Source organism: Anthonomus grandis, chromosome 3 (assembly GCF_022605725.1).
Source record: "Anthonomus grandis grandis chromosome 3, icAntGran1.3, whole genome shotgun sequence".
NCBI classification, from domain to species: domain Eukaryota; kingdom Metazoa; phylum Arthropoda; class Insecta; order Coleoptera; family Curculionidae; genus Anthonomus; species Anthonomus grandis.
In genome coordinates, this window is record NC_065548.1 from 4,625,903 (window position 1) to 4,648,957 (window position 23,055).

General features: G+C 30.3%; 2 protein-coding genes across 6 annotated transcripts in view; both read right to left on the reverse strand.

Moving 5' to 3' along the window:
- Positions 1-13,596, reverse strand: part of LOC126734289 (tubby-related protein 4) — a 54,605-nt gene extending 41,009 nt beyond the window's left edge. For both annotated transcript variants that reach the window (XM_050437847.1, XM_050437846.1), the window contains exons 1-2: positions 13,448-13,596; positions 6,561-6,773 (exon numbers count right to left, since the gene is read on the reverse strand). In XM_050437847.1, the coding sequence (XP_050293804.1) occupies positions 6,561-6,656 (96 nt within the window). In that variant the 5' untranslated portion in view covers positions 6,657-6,773; positions 13,448-13,596. The remainder of the gene's footprint in view (positions 1-6,560; positions 6,774-13,447) is intronic.
- Positions 13,597-19,143: 5,547 nt separating this feature from the next.
- LOC126734695 (uncharacterized) overlaps positions 19,144-23,055 on the reverse strand; it is a 51,768-nt gene continuing 47,856 nt past the window's right edge. For all 4 annotated transcript variants that reach the window (XM_050438405.1, XM_050438406.1, XM_050438407.1 and 1 more), the window contains one exon: positions 19,144-20,049. In XM_050438405.1, the coding sequence (XP_050294362.1) occupies positions 19,392-20,049 (658 nt within the window). In that variant the 3' untranslated portion in view covers positions 19,144-19,391. The remainder of the gene's footprint in view (positions 20,050-23,055) is intronic.

The following is a 23,055-nucleotide window of genomic DNA, read 5'->3' on the forward strand; positions in this document are numbered from 1 at the left end:
CAATACCGGATGTTTTTTATTCGGTTTACACATTTGACAAAAAATGACGAAATACTCGAAATTCCTACAAAAGTAATAATTTTAAAGACTTTTAGCAGTATGGGTAGTTATCACTCAAAATCAAATTAATAAAGGATCAAACGTCTGGAAAGTACACTAAAGGGGCATAATGTTTTCCTCTTTTTAATCAGAACAAATAAAAAACCGATAGGAAAAAAGACCCGAAAGGAGCATACTTCTTTTTAGTGCTAGCCAGGATGTTCCAGGAAGTTTATCACATATCATTTATAAATAAATTACAAGAAAGAAACCCTCATTTTATAAACACCCTTCAACTTTTATAACCTGTTTCTCAAGATCTCTTACCTCCCAACCGTGAGGTTTCTAGGTTAACTATCATCCATCGACCCCCATTTTAGGATTAATCGGACTACAGGGAACATAAAATGCTTATCCAGACCCTTATTTTATGACTTTATTGTGTGTATCCGGCGCCTTAGGGCACATATATAATTTTTTTTTCTGAAAACACTACTTTTACGCCACATAAAATTTTATATAACATATCGTCCATTTGGCTTGATTAAAACACGGAATTTCCTATGAGGTTATAATGGAAACAAAGAAGTTAATTTTCCATAGAAAATTCGATATCTTAAATGGTGTGTTAAGCCATTAAGGAGCTTACGTACCGCTTGCTACGTTTGCCTATATGTAATAAGATTAGGTGTTTGGAAAGTGAAAGGGAAAACAATGACGTGAACTGTCTAGAAAAATTGAATAAATCAATAAATACAATACTATTGATAATTGAAAGTATCAAAAAGTTTTTTAAAATTAAAATTTTATAACTTGAAACTTAATTAAATTTTCCTAGCAGTTGGAAAATTGATGTTCTCAAATGCCTGGAAAAATTCAAGAAATATATTATTGGTGAAATTTTTTCAAAAACTTCTCTAAAATAATTTTCATTCATTTTTCCAGGCAGTTGGATTAAAAATTAGTTATTTACCTCAAATCTAAAGGTGCAAGGAATTTTGTTACCTTCCAGGCAGTTAAAAAAAATAACCTCAACTGTCTGGAATAATTTAAAAAAATTATAAATGCCCAAAAATTTCGACAAGATAATAATTTGACTTTATTCCTCCTAGTTGAAATACCTTTTTTTTATTCTTTCAGGCATTTGAAGGATTTTTTATAGATTTTTCCAGGCAGTCTTTCACCTATACAAAAATGTCTTTTGTGCATAAAAATTACTTTGGCAAAAACCGTTTTTGTAATTTTTCTTTTAACTGCCTGAAAAAAATTAGTTATTTATGTAAAAACCTCAAAAATAACAGCCAAGTGTAATTTTTCTACTCTCCCAGGCAGTTATTAAAAAAATAAATAGAAAACCTGAACTGCTTCGGAAAATTAGAAAAATACGTTATTTCCCTTAAAATGATCAATCGAGTTTCTAAAATAATTCATTTTATCCTTTAAAATATTTCAAATAATTTCTAGTGTTTAATTGCTACAGTCGAAATAAATGGAAAAAATACCTGGACTGCCTAGAAAACTTTTAAAGACTAATTATTGTTAGTAAATTGTCCAAAATTTCTTCAAAATTACAAATTCACTTATACTTTTAGGAATTTGGGGAGGAAAAAAAAATTACCTTATTATCCTGGAAAAAAAGAACAAAATCAGAAAAACTTTTAAAAAAATAGGAAAAAACCTGAAATTCAGGTACTTTTTATTTTTATTTTTAGGCACTTAAAAGTGAAAAGGAAAAAAAGGATTAACTGCCTAAATCTTAATAAGAAAATGTTGATTGCCTTAAAAATATCTAAAATATTTCATAAGTATAAAAGTTACTTATTTTCCTAGACATTTGAAATATTTAATTGTTCTTGCCAGAGAGTTGAAATAATCAAGAAAAATTACCTTGACTCCCTGGAAAATTAAAAAAAATATTCGAAAATGTTTAAATTATTACTTCCAGGCTTTTAAAACTCTCTTTAGATTTATACAGACGTATTTTGCGTACTTTTCATTGACAGTACAAAGTAAACAATCAAGAAAAACGTTAATTGCTTTAGATATGTTTGCTAAAATCAGAATTATCTTTAAATTTATAATTTCTTTTTTTATTTTGTATTAATATATTATATATTTTTTGTATCGAAATTTTAAATAAACGACCTCAAGTGCCTGAAAAACTAATTAAAAAAATTAATTAATTAAAAATTTGTATTTAAACGCTTATATTTCTTTACAGTGCCATGCATTTAGACGGTTTTTTTTTTTAAATTTTTCCAAGCAATTAAAAAAAAGTACCCTAAAAAATATGCTATTTTCAGAAATGCAAATGTGCCACTTTTTTTCCACTTTTCCAGAAGAAATATTTTCATTTCTATCTTTTACCAGAGGTTTATAAATTTTTTTCTTTAAATTGCCTTAACTGCCTGGAAGTGAAACAAAATTAAGTCATTTTTCAAGGCAGTTAAGTAAAATTGACAAATTAATTATTAACTTACGCATTGTTTTTTTTTTTAATATATTCGGGCATTGAATATTTGAGAAGTTAAATAAGGAAATGAATTTTTATGATTTTAAGCAATCGCCCAATTTGACAACAAATTTCCAACTACAGAAGTTAAATAAAAAAACCAACAACTTTTAAAAAAAAAATCGTGGTTCAAAGGTCAAATGGGGTTCCAAATATCTGGTACTACGAAATATCATTTTAAGGTACTGAATATATAGAATAATTTAGATTATAAATATAAATTTAGCTGCCTAAAACAAATAATTTTATTTCTTTTATATTTTAACTGCCTAGAATTAAAATAAAATTAAGACACTTTTCCAGGCAGTTGAATAAAATTAAAAAATTAATTAACTTGTTCATTGTCATTTTTCCAAACGTGTTTTAGGCAAAAAGATTAATAAGCCTTAAGAAATAATTTTTTTTTACATAAATTCAACTGCCTAGAATTGAAATAAAATTAATGCACTTTTCTAGGCAGTTGAATAATATTAACAAATTAATTAACTTGGGCATTGTTATTTTTCAAATGTTTTTCAGGCAAAAAAATTAAAAAGTCTTAACAAATAATTTTTTCTTAAATTATAAATTCGATTGCCTGGAAGGAATATTTAATTTTTTACTATATTTTAACTGCCTAGAATTAAAATAAAGTTAAGGCACTTTTCCAGGCAGTTGAAAAAAAATTTAACAATTGATTAAACTTGAGCATTGTCATTTTTCAGACCTGTTTAGGCAAAACAATTATATTGAAGAAGCCTTGCAATATAATTTTTTCGTAAATTATAAATTCAACTGCCTGGAAGAAATATTTAATTTCTTACTATATTTTAACTGCCTAGAATTCAAAATTAATTAAGGCATTTTTCCAGGCAGTTGAATAAAATTGAGGAATTAATTAATTTGGGCATTGTCATTTTACAAACCTGTTTTAGGCAAAACAATTTTAAAAGCCTTGCAAAATATTTTTTTCTTAAATTATAAATCAACTGCCTGAAAGAAATATTTAATTTCTTACTATATTTTAATTGCCTAAAATTGAAATAAAACTCAGGCACTTTTCTAGGCAGTTAAATAAAATTGGAAAATTAATTAACTTGAGCCTTGTTATTTTTCAAACGTGTTTTAGGCAAAAAAAATAAGAAGCCTTAAGAAATTATTTTTTTGTCCTAATTATAAATTTAAATTTCATTTCTCACTATATTTTAACCACGTCGAATTTAAATAAAATTAAGGCACTTTTTCAGGCAGTTGAATAAACTTGGAAAATTAATTAACTTGAGCCTTGTTATTTTTCAAACGTGTTTTAGGCAAAAAAATAAGAAGCCTTAAGAAATTATTTTTTTGTCCTAATTATAAATTTAAATTTCATTTCTCACTATATTTTAACCACGTCGAATTTAAATAAAATTAAGGCACTTTTTCAGGCAGTTGAATAAAATTAAAAAATTAATTAACTTGTTCATTGTCATTTTTCCAAACGTGTTTTAGGCAAAAAGATTAATAAGCCTTAAGAAATAATTTTTTTTTACATAAATTCAACTGCCTAGAATTGAAATAAAATTAATGCACTTTTCTAGGCAGTTGAATAATATTAAAAAATTAATTAACTTGGGTATTGCTATTTTTCAAATGTTTTTCAGGCAAAAAAATTAAAAAGCCTTAACAAATAATTTTTTCTTAAATTATAAATTCGATTGCCTGGAAGGAATATTTAATTTCTTACTATATTTTAACTGCCTAGAATTCAAATAAAGTTAAGGCACTTTTCCAGGCAGTTGAATAAAATTTAACAATTGATTAAACTTGAGCATTGTCATTTTTCAGACCTGTTTAGACAAAACAATTATATTGAAGAAGCCTTGCAATATAATTTTTTCGTAAATTATAAATTCAACTGCCTGGAAGAAATATTTAATTTCTTACTATATTTTAACTGCCTAGAATTCAAATTAAATTAAGGCATTTTTCCAGGCAGTTGAATAAAATTGAGGAATTAATTAACTTGGGCATTGTCATTTTACAAACCTGTTTTAGGCAAAACAATTTTAAAAGCCTTGCAAAATATTTTTTTCTTAAATTATAAATCAACTGCCTGGAAGAAATATTTAATTTCTTACTATATTTTAATTGCCTAAAATTGAAATAAAACTAAGGCACTTTTCCAGGCAGATAAATAAAATTGAAAAATTAATTAACTTGAGCCTTGTTATTTTTCAAACGTATTTTAGGCAAAAAAAATAAGAAGCCTTAAGAAATTATATTTTTGTCCTAATTATAAATTTAAATTTTATTTCTCACTATATTTTAACCACGTCGAATTTAAATAAAATTAAGGCACTTTTTCAGGCAGTTGAATAAAATTGGAAAATTAATTAACTTGAGCCTTGTTATTTTTCAAACGTGTTTTAGGCAAAAAAATAAGAAGCCTTAAGAAATTATTTTTTTGTCCTAATTATAAATTTAAATTTTATTTCTCACTATATTTTAACCACGTCGAATTTAAATAAAATTAAGGCACTTTTCCAGGCAGTTGAATAAAATTGAAAAATTAATTAACTTGTTCATTGTCATTTTTTTAAACGTGTTTTAGGCAAAAAGATTAATAAGCCTTAAGAAATTATTTTTTTTTACATAAATTTAACTGCCTAGAATTGAAATAAAATTAATGCACTTTTCTAGGCAGTTGAATAATATTAAAAAATTAATTAACTTGGGCATTGTTATTTTTAAAAAATTAAAAAGCCTTAACAAATAATGTTTTCTTAAATTATAAATTCGATTGCCTGGAAGGAATATTTAATTTCTTACTATATTTTAACTGCCTAGAATTCAAATAAAGTTAAGGCACTTTTCCAGGCAGTTGAATAAAATTTAACAATTGATTAAACTTGAGCATTGTCATTTTTCAGACCTGTTTAGGCAAAACAATTATATTGAAGAAGCCTTGCAATATAATTTTTTCGTAAATTATAAATTCAACTGCCTGGAAGAAATATTTAATTTCTTACTATATTTTAACTGCCTAGAATTCAAATTAAATTAAGGCATTTTTCCAGGCAGTTGAATAAAATTGAGGAATTAATTAACTTGGGCATTGTCATTTTACAAACCTGTTTTAGGCAAAACAATTAAAAAGCCTTGCAAAATAATTTTTTCTTAAATTATAAATCAACTGCCTGGAAGAAATATTTAATTTCATACTATATTTTAATTTCCTAAAATTGAAATAAAATTAAGGCACTTTTCCAGGCAGTTAAATAAAATTGGAAAATTAATTAACTTGAGCATTGTTATTTTTCAAACGTGTTTTAGGCAAAAAAAATAAGAAGCCTTAAGAAATTATATTTTTGTCCTAATTATAAATTTAAATTTCATTTCTCACTATATTTTAACCACGTCGAATTTAAATAAAATTAAGGCACTTTTTCAGGCAGTTGAATAAAATTGAAAAATTAATTAACAAGGGCATTTATATTTTTGAAATATTTTTCAGGCAAAAAAATAATTAATTTGAGCATTGTCATTTTTGAAACGTGTTTCAGTCAAAAAAAATTAACAAGCCTTAAATAATTGTTTTTTCGCTAATTATAAATTCAACTGCCTGGAAGAAATATTTCATTTTTTACTATATTTTAACTGCCTAGAATTAAAATAGAATTAAGGCATTTTTTCATTAAATTAACTAAACCTTTGTTAACTAGAAGGCATATAATTAAATGTTGCTCCTAATTTTCAATTCAACTAGTTGGAACAAAAGCAGACATAACCTCAATTGCCTGAAAAAACCAAAAAAATCCTTAATTCCTTTGAAATAATAAATAAATACATCTAAAATTAACTTCATTGACCTATTGATCTATACTTCATTGATCCTTCCAGGCAGTTGAAATAACAAAGAAAAACAACCTCCACTGCCTGAAAAATTTTGAAAAAAATCATTATCGACCAAAATTTCAAAAATAATTAATTTTCCTCGATTCCTACAGGCATTTAAAGGATGTTTTAGGTTCTCTGGACAGCTTCTTACCTCAGGCAATTCATCAGGCACTTTCCCCATCCAGGTAAGTGATAAAATCGGACAATCACTCTTGGCGTTGACGGTTCTTTCAAAATGTAAATGCATCTTCAGTAAGTCAAAGTGGGTGAAGTTTCATTAAATTCCTTAGAGTAGGTATGTATATTTAGGAAATTGAAGATGTAGTACAACTGCTTTTGGTTATTAGGTGGCTCATGATTAATCCTAGAAAAGAGATATATATAAATTAAAGAAAATTTGAGCTGTTTTTCTTCGATAAAGAGTGAAAAAATGTTAAAATATCAAATAATTATTTATTGGTATTACACACATACAATGTTTAATAATAGTAATTTAATACAGGAAAACACATATCACCTCTCTTGACAATCAAGTCCAGCCGTATCGTCATTGAAATTGAAAAATTCTTCTTGAATAAACACTAAATCCTCAATTCAAGATGACGTAAGACATATGGGACAGAAAATATAGTAGTAGATAGCCATAAGTGTCAAAATAGATACTTTTCCGGATAGTTTCTTTATAAGAAAAATTATTATCGATAGCTACTCACTTAAATTTGAGATATGTTAGGTTTTGGGTATTAAATCTATTGAGGTCCATTAGCAATAAACCAATCAATTACATTTGACCTAATCTCATATACAAAATCTTCCACTTGATCTGTGGGATGATACCAAATTATGATAGTGGTATCATCTGCAAATATATTAAGCCTACAAGTTTCCTATACATTAAAGAAGTCATTGATGTCAGTTAAAAAGAAAAAAAGTCCTAACACCAATCTTCGAGGTATCCCATGTTAAACTTGTTCTCTTTAAAATTTCTGGTCTTTATAGTAGACATACTGGGTTCGGTCATAAAAGTAACATTCTAATGTGATAAGCTGGTTTTTTTAAGTTGAGTGTGAGACACAGTTAAACGCTTTGGTTAGATCATAGAAGGATGCATACGTGTCCAATACATCCTCAAGTTCAGGGACCTATGAACAGCTGACGTTATTGATTCCCTCTGACAAAACCCAAATTGCCCTGCAAGATTTGATCTATTAATATAGTTTCAAAGATTTTGAAAAAATTGTTGGTAACAGAGAAACAGGGCGATAATTGGTATCATCATCTGTTGGTTCTTAAGGTTTTAAAATGGGTACAACTTTTGCATCTGTGAGTACAGTAGGAAAGACTCCAGCAAGTGGCAATACCTACTCTTGCTGTTTTTTAGATTTGAAATTTTGACCCTAACCTTATTAAAAGGTATTAAATGTTTACCTATTGAGCCTGCCGTTGTTGACATTGATGAAAGAAAAAGAGTTATTCTTTATGATATTCCATATTGTGACCCTTGGCCTATCTGAGTTTTTTATATAGGAATTATAAGCTCTATTCTGGGCACTATAAAGATCTTCCCTATACCCCTTTTATAGTTACTATTTAAAAATTTAAATTTAAAAGTTATTAAACCCGTTCGCTATAATGGATAAATGGGTACTGGGTAATGATATAAATGTATGTATACGTTACAGGCCTTTTTATACATATTTTTTTAGTATTTCTGTTGCCTTTAGGATTTTTTTAAAGGACTTTCACACAACTTAACAATTATTGTGACTTTTAAAATGTAATGCATTCATTATGTTAAGTCTAAATATCTCGAAAACGGTGGCTTGTAGCGACTTCGACCAAGATACATTTTTTCCGTAAAAATAATAGATAAATCTACTTTTTTAATAAAAAAATAATTTAAGCAACCCTAAAAAATATATGACACTTTTAAGATATAAAAAACTGTGTATGTAGCGGAAACAAGTGCGAACCCTCGTAATATTAAATTTGAATTTTTTCATATCAAAAGACCTCCAGATGCTAATTTTCGTTCAAATATCTGCATAACTACCAAAATTATTAAGAAAAAACAAAAATACAAATAAAACTGTAACACCCTCTATCTTAGAAATTAAGCATTTGCGGACATTTTATTATTTTGAAGCGAGGAAAGTCCCCCTGATTTTTTTCACAACATTAATGAAACACCCCGTATATTAACTGCCTAGAATTGAATTAAAATTAAGAGACTTTTCTTTTATATATTAACTGTCTAGAATTGAAATAAAATTAAGGCACTTTTCCAGGCAGTTGAATAAAATTAAAAAATTAATTAACTTAGGCCTTGTTATTTTTTTAAGCGTTTTTCAGGAAAAAAATTAAAAAGCCTTAAGAAATAGTTTGTTGTCATATTTTAAATTCAACTGCCTAGAAGAAATATTGTATTTCTTTTATATTTTAACTGTCTAGAATTTAAATAAAATTAAGGCACTCTTGTAGGTAGTTAAACAAAATTGAAAATTTAATTAAATTGGGCGTTGTAATTTTTTAAACGTGTTTCTGGCAAAAAAATAAGGCTGCCTTAAGAAATTATATTTTATTCCTAATTATAAATTCAACTGCCTGGAAAAAAATTACTTTATTTCTTTTGTATATTAACTGTCTAGAATTGAAATAAAATTAAGAAACTTCCAGGCGGTTGAATTAAATTAAAAAATTAATTAACTTATGCCTTGTTATTTTTTAAATGTTTTTCAGGAAAAAAAATGAAAAAGCCTTAAGAATTAATTTTTTTCTCATATTATAAATTCAACTGCCTAGAAGAAATATTTTATTTCTTTTATATAATAACTGTCTAGAATTTAAACAAAATTAAGGCACTCTTGTAGGTAGTTATACAAAATTGAAAATTTAATTAACTTGGGCATTGTCATTTTTTAAACGTATTTTAGGCAAAAAAAGAAGCGTTAGGAGATTATATGTTATTCTTAATCATAAAATCAACTGCCTGGAAAAAAAATATTTTTTTTATATACAGGGTGTTTGGCGGAGAGTTAGCCAAACTTGGTGAGCATATAGATAGGCTCAGATAGAAGAGATAAACTTATGTTCTAAAAGTCTCGGATTTTTTTATATCATTGATTTTCTGTTATTTTCATAATTTTCAAAAAATTATGCCTTTTGACATCTTTAAATTTTTTCAGCATATTTTTCACGTTTTTTTTTACATTTGTATTTAGTCTGTAATGTATCCTGAATCTAAAAAAATCAATATCAAGTACAAATAATACCGAAATAATTCGTTTTGAGCTCAAAAAGTTAATACAAGTAGCAAAAAAAGTTATGAAAGGTAACTTTAACTTGACGCAAAAAAAAACTAAAATCTATCAAGATGTTTAGGTAGTTTTAAAAATATCTTCAGTTAATACTCTTTTCAATGATATACAATGTGTAACACAAAGCCGACTAACTTGCCACAATTCATAACTTTGAAGGACAATAAAGTAAAAAAAAATATTTTTTAAATTTTATGTATTTATTTCAAAATTACAAATTTTAATAAAACTGCGCTCCCCTGGCTCTAATACATGCCCTACGTCGCCGTCGCATTTCCACTGTCGTAAGACGAAGCCGCATCTCTTTTCTGATAGTTTGAAAAGCGGCATCGATTCTTTGAATTGTCAAATGAGGAGATCGTGGAACATGCTATGGGATTGTTGTTGTGATAACAATAATATGGGCTACATATTGTTGTTGTCATTTGACATTTGTCATTTGTCGTGGTGTAACTTTTTAGCTTTCTTACGTACCCAAGTCGTTAATTTAGTATTGTTTCGTTTCTGTAGTTGTTATTGTTATTGGTAATACTGTTGTTATTGTTGCTGTTAATTGAGTTTTTATATTGTTTTTGTGACTTTCCTTATTTTCGTATCATTATCGTCACAATGGCTGCATACACTACCGAAGAATAGTACGCGAGAAGCATAAAGAATTTATGAGGAGCAATACCCCAATAGGCGTGTGCCCCACCACAACACTTTTGCTAACACTTTTCGTCAATTAAGGGAAATAGGCCATCTAAATTTTCAAGAACCGAGGATCAAAATCGGATCGGAGGCAGTTAGTCTAGGCGAATTATATTTTTTAGGGAAAAAATTGTTATCCGGAAACTAACGACGGGTAAAGGTTTGGGGAGGTATCAGGAACGAGGAAAAAATTCATGCAGGAGCAGGTTAAGGGAAGTAAAGTTTTGGGGGGGTGAAAAGGGGTGAAAAACTTTTCGATTTGCGGCGAAAGTTGACGTCAAAAAAAAAAAATGTATAATGGAAAAGTTGTAGATAATAAAAAAATCTATAACTTTTATAGAGGCCACTTTGTGACATAACCTCGAAATTTCCAAGAAAATCGCGAAAAATTGCTGTTTTTTAATTTTTTTGTTTTTTATTTTTCATTTTCGGACAAACACACTGATTTTGATCAAACTTGGCAAAAAGATACTTTCATGTGTCCTTAAAAACCACAAATTTTTTCAGACCGAAATATTGAAAATTTTCCGAGATATTAAGTTTAAAAAAAAAAAATTACGTTTTTTTTCAATTAAAATTTGTCCTTCAAAAAATTGTCGTAGGAGGTTCATCCAGGTCTCATTTTGTTTGTTTTTTTATCTACTTTCAGATAAAATAAAAAAAAAATACACTTGCCATTTAAAAATACAAAAAACTAAAAATTTCGGAAAATTTTCAATATTTCGGTCTGAAACAATTTGTGGTTTTTAAGGACACATGAAAGTATCTTTTTGCCAATCGTCTTTCAAAATGACGGGTGTTCTGCACACTATCGAGTCGCCGTTAGAGAATTTCTGAACAATACTTTTCCCAATTCGTGGATCGGAAGAGCAGGTCCCATCGCATGGCCTCCACGGTCCCCCTGATTTAACCCCTCTCGATTTTTACGTAAGGGGACGTGCGAAAGAACCCGTGTACGAGGTGGATATTGACAATCTAGACCGCTTAATTCAAAGAATCAATGCGGCTTTTCTAACCGTCAGAGAAGAGATGCCACTTCGCTTTACGACAGTAGAAATGTATAAGAGCCAGAGGAGCGCAGTTTCAACAAAATTTGTAATTTTGAAATAAATACATAAAATTAAAAAAAATATTTTTTTTTACTTTATTTTCCTTTAAAGTCATGAATTGTGGCAAGTTAGTCGGCTTTGTGTTACACATCGTATATCATTGAAAAGAGTATTAACTGGAGATGTTTTTAAAACTACCTGAACAACTTGATAGATTTTAGTTTTTTTTTTGCGTCAAGTTAAAGTTACCTTTCATAACTTTTTTTGCTACTTGTATTAACTTTTTGAGCTCAAAACGAATTATTTCGGTATTATTTGATTTTTTTAGATTCAGGATACATTACAGACTAAATACAAAAAATGTAAAAAAAACGTGAAAAATATGCTGAAAAAATTTAAAGATGTCAAAAGGCATAATTTTTTGAAAATCCTGAAAATAATACAAAATCAATGATATAAAAAAACCCGCGACTTTTAGAATACAAGTTTATTAAGAATATATCTTCTATCTGAGCCTATCTATATGCCCACCAAGTTTGGCTAACCCTCCGCCAAACACCCTATATATTAACTGCCTAGAATTGAAATAAAATTAAGACATTTTATCAGGCAGTTGAATTAAATTAAAAAATTAATTAACTTAGGCCTTGTTATTTTTCAAATGTTTTTCAGGAAAAAAAAATTAAAAGGCCTTAAGGAATATTTTTTTCTCATATTATAAATTCTACTGCCCAAAGGTCTTGCCTAGAAGAAATATTTTATTTTTTTTATATTTTAACTGCCTGGAATTTATACAAAATTAAGGCACTCTTGTAGGCAGTTAAACAAAATTGAAAATTTAATTATTTTGGGCTAGGTATCATCTAATTGGTATCATCATAATTTGATACTTTAGGTTTAATAATCGGTACAACTTTTGCATTTTTGAGTACAGTAGCAAACACTTCAGCAAGTAGCAGTCGCTACTCTAATTTTTTAGATCTGAAATTTTGTCTCTAACCTTATTAAAAGGTGAAAATCACAGTTGTATGTGAATTTTATAGGTACTTACCAAAAGACTCTTCAGGAGCCACGACATCTTTGATAATTTCCTTAGTAATGTTAATAAAAAACCTATTGAATGTCTACCTATTGAGCCTGTCGTTATTAATATTGTTGAAAGAAGAAGAGGTATTTTTTACAGTATTCAATATTGTGACTAAGCTTACTGACATAAGCTCTATTCTTAGCACTATAAAGGTCTTGCCTATAATATACACCTTTTATAGCTATTCACCAGATGTTTAAGGATCAAATTATGATATTGCTTACTACTTGCTAGATTTTAAGATAATACAGTGTCAATTTAATATATATAAGTTAAGGTCAATCAGTTATTGCAAAAAAAAACGTAATTTTCAAATTTCTTCAGGTAAGAATAACACTTTTTAATTAGAATGTATTGGATCTAATTACTTACGCATTGCCCCGTTAATACCACAGTCTAATGTCATGTTAGCTCTTAGCTGATTAAATGAGTGCACAAGGGTCCTAATTATGATATCATTGAGCAATTATTTAATGTGGATTATTACTTAATTTTTGTGATTCTTTTACTAGATATCCAATGGACTCTGATAACTTTGACCCAAAAATTGACACATTTGGCAATTTTCAATGTCTGGTTATTTTTTATGCAATTTGTCATGATGAGTCCAGTAGGACCATCCAAAAGGTCGTACCTCTTATATACCTCGAGATATTGAAAATTTGGAGACGAATTCAAAAAATCTTCAAAAATTAAAGTTTTCTTCCAAGATTCTACTTGGATCCTACATATTTTATTTCGTATCAAGAACTTTAATTATTATTCAAATAACTCTAAAATGTTCTGTAATAAATAATGAAATATTCACACTTCAGGTATATAAAAGGGGCCTGGCCCTTATATTGCCAAAAAAAAAATCCTACTTTAATAAAAGCCTCATTTTCACCTTACTTACCATTTTCCACATCACCCACAAGAGAAAAAAAAACACCCCCACTCACACGACCAAGAGCAAAAAAAGGAAAACAACAAAAATATTCGAAATCAATATACTAAAAGAAATACGTGTGTGTTGTGTGTGTGTCTGTGTTGTCGTCACGACGACTCGCTGTAACTAAAGCCCAAACCCGTTTTCCATGCCCGATTTTCCGTGTATCTGGAAAACGGCAGGCCCGATATTGATTTTCCTCGTTTCGTTTCCTACGGCGGACACTTTGGATTTTCCAGGCACGCGCATACGCGTCTACCATCAGGTTTCCCGGGGTTTTCTTTTACTTCTAGTTTTTCATACTCCCTCCCTGATGAACGTTTCATCTCCATCTGAAACATGTCTATTTTCTCTGAAAATATTTGAACAATTTATGTATGGCACAATACCTTTCAAAATATAATTCGCTTTCTGACTGTTAACAGGAGTTCTTAATAGAAAACTCTATCATAGACTCTTTGAAAGTTTGAATTATACTCATTATTAGCTTCATACGAAAGGGTTTATTGTTCGGATTTATTGGGATTTATTCATAAGTGAAGAAAATTGAAGCTTGAACTACCTGGAAGGAATTCATCTTTTTCTGGTAGTAAATCTTTTAAAATCATAGGTTTAATTTAATTCAAATATTAAGGCTTCAAATGCCTATAAGAAATTCCCCATTTTTGAAGTAGTCAATCTTAGATTTTAAAATTTAACTCCTTTATTCTTTCTTTTCTCTAATTTACTTCTAGATTAGTTTTTCTATTTCAATGTGCTTTAAATGCATATTTTAAAATAATTTTTGGTTCATTGTACCTGCTTTTAGTTTTGTTTAAGAATTTTTAACAATGACTCTAATGTTTGATGCGTCAATTGATTTCTTTATAATTTTTACATCACTTAATAATAGTAAGTAATTATAACATTTTAAAATTAAATTTTACTGGACTATGACGCACCCCAAATACAGTATACGTACCGAACGATTTGACAAATAGAATAGTAGAAGCAAGATCTTGGTTTGATTTTTCTTTTTCTATATCTAGAATAATGGAGTTGACAGGAGGGGAGATAATAGAGGATACGTCCCAGATATCAGATAAATTATGCTTGTATAGAAATTATTGAAAAAAAATTAACGTAACTACTACCTCAAAATTCCATGGTATCTTATCTGAAACTTGGATATTCCTCAAGAATATATTCTATAAACATAAATAAACCATCGCTTATACAATTCAGGCAGACACTCTAATTATCCATAAACACAACGAGGTTTCATCCATGAAACATGATTATATGCGGTCTACTGGCTCGTTTATTTTCTGTTTCAAGGTTTTCCCAGGCAGGCTTAGGCGGAAAACAAACGTCTTCCTTTCCTTGGCACAAATTTCCATTTATGGAAAATTCGCCCTGAACAATGAGCGTAAGAGGGATGATAACGAGGGCACCGGAAATTCTTTTGGTATTACAAATGTCGTCGTGGAAGATTTATGGATGTTGGAACTCTTCTGTTGGTTTGTTGTTTATGAATTGGGGCCTTTGCAGATTATTAATTTGGGTTCTATTGAAAAGTGCTGCCACAAGTATTCAGTTAAATTGTATACAAATTTTCAAAATTGTATTTTTGATTTTTCTGGAAAGTCAAAGAACATCATATACAATATTTTCAAATTTTTATTGTAGCTGGTTTTTGAGTTATTGGTGTTTTTTGAAAATTACGGTAGAAAAAACGCACTCTCTTAAAAAAAAACATTTTTGCTCGACAAACTGGATATTTTTCAAAAAATGCTAGGATAGTAGTGCAATTAAATTGCAATGAGCAAATTGTGTATCAATTATCACTGGTTCTTGAGTTATCAGCGTTATTAGAGCAAAAATTCACTGTGTTCAAAAAAATATATTTTTTAATTAAGCCAACCCATTGACATGGTACTTTTTTATCTAATTTTTTCTGACTAATTCAATAGTAAAGTCGATTTTGTGATTCCATAAATGGTTTCCCAAAAATCGCAAAAACTTTCGTAAAAAGGCACTTCGACATGGCACTCTTCTTCGACTAATTTTTCCTTACTAATTCAATAATAAAACCCAGTTTTTTTGTATTATCAATGGTTTGCTCTGAATTAAGGAACTCAACTCTGATTAAATCTCAACTCAACTCTGATTAAATAACTTGTTATTCTTTATCATCAGAAGTTTACAGGGTTATTCGTAAATAAATTTCCCTTTGTAATGGTAAAATATGTGAAAATTATTATATTACCATAGGAATCTCTAGAAAAAAGGAGCTTAAGAAGAATCGCATATCAAAGATTCTATATCCAGTTTCACGAAAGTTTTTTATATTGAAAGACTTACTCATGTAAGGTCTACGATTAGTGGAGCAACAATTTTAAAATTACTATGAAACTCTTTAGAAAACATAGTACCATGTGAATACCTTTTTTCTAATTCTCCATTTGAATCTCTAGAAAAAAAGAGATCATCAAATCATTTCAAGGGCTCTATATCGATTTTTCATTTTTTTACCGACTTATGACCTTAAGTCTTCGATTAGTTGAACAACAGTTTTTAAATAATTGGATGATATGATTTTTTGACTCAAAAATTTCTCTAGTTATAATTGCACAAACCCCTAGATTGTTTGATCATACACTTTAAATTAAGTTTCTTGTATGATGACCTACTAGTTATTTTTTCAGAAACCCCTAGTTTCTTTCAGGATGAGCTTTTATACGTCAAGTATTAAGATAACTTATTAGTACAGAGGCCGGTAGGGAGGTATCGTAATTTAAAAAAAAAAACTCTAATGCAATGAATTTAAAATTTATTAAGCCATTGCCATTTACATATATTAAAATAAAACATTCTGCGTCAAAATATTACATCATATAGGTGGCGTCCATTTTTCTAGAGGCAGTCTAGGTATAGTAGGTGGAATTGTTTGAATTCCTCGTAGTATGACCTTGGAAAGGATTGAGCAGGAACTTGAGCTTGTAGTAGGTAGCCTTATAAAGTCACAAGGCGAAAGATCCGGTGAACGAGGAGGCCACTCCATATCTTTATGCAAAGATATCAGACGTCCAGGACAATGGTTGCTGGAACTAAGCTCTGTTGGGGTTAATGCGTCGTCTACACAGGTCTGGCAAGAAAAAATACGCGCATCATGTACAGAAAGCGATTTATAAGCGACACATTTATTAAATGCATGAGATTTTGGTTCAGAGAGGATGCACGAGGTATTGTTATTAATAAAACAACCATACAATAAAACCCATGGAGTGCCACCTCACTATGTTCCTCCTGTAAGGCAATTTTTATATGAAGCGTTTTCAGATCAGTGGATTGGGAGAAGAGGTCCAATGATGAATGACCGGCGAGATCACCGGATCTAACACCCCTTGACTTTTTTTCTCTGAAGTCACTTAAAAACTGTTATGATTAAAACGGTACCAGCTTCACTCGATGATCTTCGGCAAAGAATTATTACAGGATGTGCATCCAAAAGAAGTGATTCAAAATGTGACAGTTGTGGTGCATCGAACCCAAAGGGTGACTCACCCTATAACCAAAATATGGTGTTTATGGTTCCCCCTACCTGTATAACATTTGTAGCAAATTTTTAACGTTTTTAGTTTTTTTGTCAAATTGTTAGCCTGTTTGATCGACTTTCTTGTCTAGTAAGTTTTTTTTGCTTTACTTTTGCAACCAATATTTCCCTAAGCATCTTCAGAGCTGCTCTCATTAGAAAAGATTTGAACAAATGATGCAACACACTTTTTCTAAGCAAAATACTAAGAATTTAGCAAACACGATGTAACGTGGTCAAAATATCAAAGGAGACCTTTAGACACAGTAAATGATAATGAAATGTGGTAACGTAAGGCAATTTTTACATGAAGCGTTTCCAGATCAATGGATTGGAAAAAGAGGTCCACGAAATGGCCGGCGAGATCATCGGATCTAACACCCCTTGATTTTTTTTTCTCTGAAGTCACTTAAAAAACCGTTGTGATTAAAACGCAACCAGCCTTACTCGTTGATCTTCGGTAACGCATTATTACAGGATGTGCATCTATTTAGTACACGAGTGTTTAGGCGCGTACTAAAAATTAATACACAAATTTGAGCATTTCTGAATAGAGTGGTTTAAATATCATTTGTGTCGGTGTAAACACCTGTGGGTTTTATTCTGGGACTAAATTTGAATGACGCGCCACTTGTTTGACATTTGTTGCATGGCAATTGCCAGTTTTTGACATTCGACAATCATTCACTTTGGAGAAAGGTTCCTCACAAATTATTTTTGTTCGTTGTTTTTTTTTTTCGTAAAATTTTGCCTTTTTTAGCTGCCATACTGCCGTTAGCACAAACGTATAACATAACATAGTAAATTATAATGAAAGGAGACCTTTAAAGGAAGCTAATAGTGTCGATAAGCAGAAAAGGGGAGTTAACTGGAACGAGTCAATTATTAGCATCGGTCATAAAAATCAATGAACTTATGGATTCCAATAGATAATGTCATGTGGATATTTATAAAAACCTCCTAAAAAAACTGGAAGAAGGACATATATATATGTCACATGACCAGATTAAAATGAAACTGAAAAAACTTAGAACAGCTGCTTATATGAATGGCAAAATCAAATTCTGTAAGTGGTCAGATCCGATGTGACATTCCATTCCTTGAAAAACTAGATCTGCTTTATGGAACTCGACCTATGGCAGAGTGTAAGTTAAGTGGTTTTGATAATATTATCATGATGATTCCGTTTGGCCAACAAAATGGAGCGCCACCGCACTATAATCTTCCTGTAAGGCAATTTTTACATGAAACGTTTCCAGATCAGTGGATTGGAAAAGAGGTCCACGAAATGGCCGGCGAGATCACCGGATCTAACATCCCTCGACTTTTTTCTTCTCTGAAGTCACTTAAAAAACCGTTGTGATTAAAACGCAACCAGGTTCACTCGATGATCTTCGGCCACGGATTATTACAGAATGTGCATGCATTTTGAGCATCTAATGAAATAAAATCGCACTTCATAAAAACAGAGTTTACCTTTGACTTTTCCCGTATAAAATTTAGGAAAAATTCATGTGCAGGCGAATACTACTCCAAATAACCTTTTAATTTAAAACTAAACACAAAAGAGGTGGTGCCATTTAAAATTTTGGAGTTGAGGTACATCGGGCCCAATGGCTGAGTCACCCTATAAGCAAAATATGGTGGTTGTAGTTCCTCCTACCTGTATAACATTTGTAGCAAATTGCGCTTTTCTAACTTTTTAGTTTCAGATATATTTGTATTGATTTTTTTCAAATTGACACCGTTTTTAATCTAGTAATTTTACTTTGCCTTACTTTTCCAGATTTCTTTTGCTACCAATATTTTCCTGGGCATCTTCAGAGCTGCCCTCATTAGAAGACATTTGAATAAATGATGCTATCCCCTTTTTCTAAGCAAAATACTAATACTTTAGAGGACACGATGTAACGTGGTCAAAATATCAAACGTAAATGTCGATGCATATTAAGTGAGTTGAATAACAGTACAAGTCCGGACTTGCCGCCTGATGATGGCTCTCGAGTAAGCAAAACATGTATTAAACGTATGAGACTTTATCTCCTAGAGGATGGATGAGGTATTCTTCTAAATAAAACAACTACTCGACAACTTTTGATATGTGAAACAAGAATTTATTGCTCGCACAGATCATCTTTCACGCACACTATAACACAAACACCCATCACTCACTCAAGTATAATTAAATAACTTAAATAATAAAAAAAAATATACCTAATTATTACAGCACATTAATACTAAATTTTAACGTATAGTCAAATAAAAATAAATATTCCCTTAATATAAGATCCGCACAAAATATCAAAATATATATTAATATGTCAAGAAGAACACAATTTACATCGAAGTAGGTGACCAAAAATTCATTTCTCTCAACTCTGAAGGTTTCGCTTTGAACACTTGGGTTTTCTGTTTGGAGATAGCGGCGGCCTCATCCACACTTACGGCCGACGAGGCTCTCTCCAACTCCTCCTTCTTCTCCTCCCCGATAAAACCCATCGACTGTGAAATCTCCCTTTTGGCCAACAGACTCGACAATATCCAACCCTTGGACTTATCCGCCTCCAAATACGGACCCGTAAAGTACTGATTCATCCTCCTTTTGCTCTTGGGAGAGCTAAGGGGAGAAGCGGGCAACGATCTACTACCGCGTCTCCTGTACGGATCGAATTTGGCCAACAGCTGTTCGCACTCCTCTTCCGGTTTCGGGGTTTCCGGTACCCGTTTACCGGCTACGATCTGATTCGCTACCTTCAAGATGGTGCTGCCCACCTGCGACGTTTCGGATTTGAAGCCGTCATCGGTGCCTTTGGGGCGTGGTTTCGGAGAGATGTTGCCGAAGTCTGCTTTGATGGCCGGCTCGTTGGATGCCTTCACGCATTTCGTTTCCGTCATGTTGGCGTTGGTGGTGGTTTTTGCTACCGGGTGACGGTAGTACAACATGAAACTGTCATCAAGCTCTGTGGGTGAGAAGGCGCTCTGGTCGAGGTCGTATCTGGAAAAGAAGTGGGCATTTTAGTTCGGCTTGATTTATTTATTTAGCAAACATTGAAACATTAGTTAGGCAATGATAAGACAACTTGTGCTTAACAGATCAAGAAATAATTACGCAACAGATAAAGTTTACTAGCTGAAGTTAAGAGCAGAACAGTCTATAATAATTGAAATGACTTACAAACAGCCGAAATCGCAAGCTCACAACTGCAGAATATACTACAGGCAAAAAAAAATTAATATGGGGAGTTTATACAGAAAGAGGTATTTGATGGTTATAAGCTCATAATCATTAAATTAATTTTGTTTTTGAATGTACCTATAGAGCCACTAAACGTTATAAAATTAGACAACCAGACTGCCCAACCTTTTAAATTATTTTGTTGACCCCATTATGAAACCAAGAGTTTGAAACGAAGGTTTAACAACTTCATCAATATGTTTGTTAAATGTCAGTTTGTTGCCAATTATGACCTCTAGATTTCTTATATAGTCGATCTTCTATATTGTACGAGAGATTGTCATACACTGTATGCTAAAGCGTCAATGTCTCTTTGCAGTAGAACACAATTCTCATTAGTCTCTATAATGCGAAATATTTTTTAGTCACTGCAAATAAGATACTTAGTCATAATAGTGCTAGTAATATCATTGATAAATATAGAATTAAGACAAAACGGCTTCCTTGAAAGGCACCACTCAGTGCTGGATAACAATTCGACATAAAGCCATTGCATTTAACAAACTTCGATCTTTTAGATTAAAGACAAGGATGTCAGATAAAAAAAGTGACAAATGGACTTCATCATGAATCCTTAATACATTGTCTTATGTGTACATACAGCTTAATGTGACTGGACTCCATATTAAATTACAATTTATACATAATTATTGTTGAACTGGTTAAAATGGAAAAGGGTCGACAGTATCTCTTTTGCTATTGGCTAATTTGGAAACTATAACTCAGTACTCCGATGAAAAACTGGTGAACATAATTAGAAAGAGACATCTAAACTAATTGACAATTCATTAGATCGCACTGAATGAACTGACCCACAACCATCAAAGCAGAAAATCAGAACTGTATTTCCTTTGATCTATTTTCAGAACTGTTTGGGATTACTGTTTACAGATGACTCAGTTTTTTTTAATATAGGCATTATCAATTTCACACACTTTAATTAAAATTAGGCCTCAAGTGCCTGGAATAATTAATTCATTAATTAATTTAAAATTTAGGATATGGTTAAAATGAATTTTCAATTCCAGGCAATTGAACTGTAGTTTTTTTTTTAATTTTACACACTTTAATTAAAATTATGCCTCAACTGCTTGGAATAATTCATTAATTAGGTTAGGAGTCAGGTTAAAGTTAAATTTAATTCGCAATTCCAGGCAATTGAGCTGTAGATTTTTTTAATTTCACACAATTTAATTAAAATTATGCCTCAACTGCCTGGAATAATTAATTCATTAATTATTATGGTTAAGATGAATTTTCAATTCCAGGCAATTGAGTGAAGATTTTTTAAATTTCACACGTTTTAATCAAAATTATGCCTCAATTGCCTGGAATAATTAATTCATTAATTAATTTAAAATTCAGGATATGGTTAAAATGATCTTTCAATTCCAGGCAATTGAGCTGTAGATTTTTTTTTAATTCACACACTTTAATTAAAATTATGCCGCAACTGCCTGGAATAATTCATTAATTAATTTAAAATTCAGGATATGGTTAAATTAATTTTTAATTCCAGGCATTTGAGTTGTAATTTTTTTAAAATTTTACACACTTTCATTAAAATTATGCCTCAATTGCCTGGAATCATTAAGTCATTAATTAATTTAAAATTCAGGATATGGTTAAATGAATTTTTAATTCCAGGCAATTGAGATGTAGATTTTTTTAATTTCACATACTTTAATTAAAATTATGCCTCGACTGTCTGAAAGAATTAATTCATTAATTAATTTAAAATTCAGGATATGGTTAAAATGAATTTTCAATTCCAGGCAATTGAGCTGTAGATTTTTTAAAATTTGACAAGCTTTAATTAAAATTATGCCTCAATTGCCTGGAATAATTAATTCATTAATTAATTTAAAATTCAGGATATGGTTAAAATGATCTTTCAATTCCAGGCAATTGAACTGTAGATTTTTTTTTTAATTTCACACGCTTTAATTAAAATTATGCCTCAACTGCCTGGAATAATTCATTAATTAGTTTAAAATTCTCAATTCCATTAGAATAATTCATTAATCAAGATTTAACCCAAAATATACGCGACCCACAATAAAATATGGTGATATCATGGTTTGGGGTTGTTTTGGTATGAATCCATTGGTCAAAATCGACGGTAATCTGGGGTAAAAGCCCAGATTTAAACCCAATTTTAACCCCCAGAAATTTATCAGATGAAATCGAGAATCCATCAAAAAAATCTCTCATCTATATATGGAAATCAATTATTCCTAAAGAGGATATTGAAAAACTTTAAAAATCAATGAACATGTAAAGCAGTGTAGGTTATATTGTTCTCGTGAGCGAGGTTTGAGAAGCATAGTGTCATCTGCATATAAGGAGTTAACACTCTTCATTTGCACCTTTCTGAACTACTACAAATGTGTTTTTAAGTACTTTCTGAATAATCAAATTTTAAATTTAGTCAAAGCAGTTGAAAGTCCTAAAAAATTAATGTCATACTTAAATCGCTTGTGGCTCAGTAGCTTTCACTTAAGACTTTCTGAGCCTTTAGGATAAGTTTCAGATATTTTCTAGGCGTACAGTTTGAGGTTTGTTGCGACTTTTATCATGAGAAGATTCTGAGTAATTTGATTAGTAATTTAAACGCATTGTAGCTCTTTTATATTTAGGCGAAAAATATAGACTCTTTTTCACCTCAAACTCAAAAACGAAGAAAGTTGAAAATTTGTACAAAAATTCCTCAATTAAAATGATTAGACACCTATTTCAGCGTTTTTTAAAAAACGTACAAGAAGA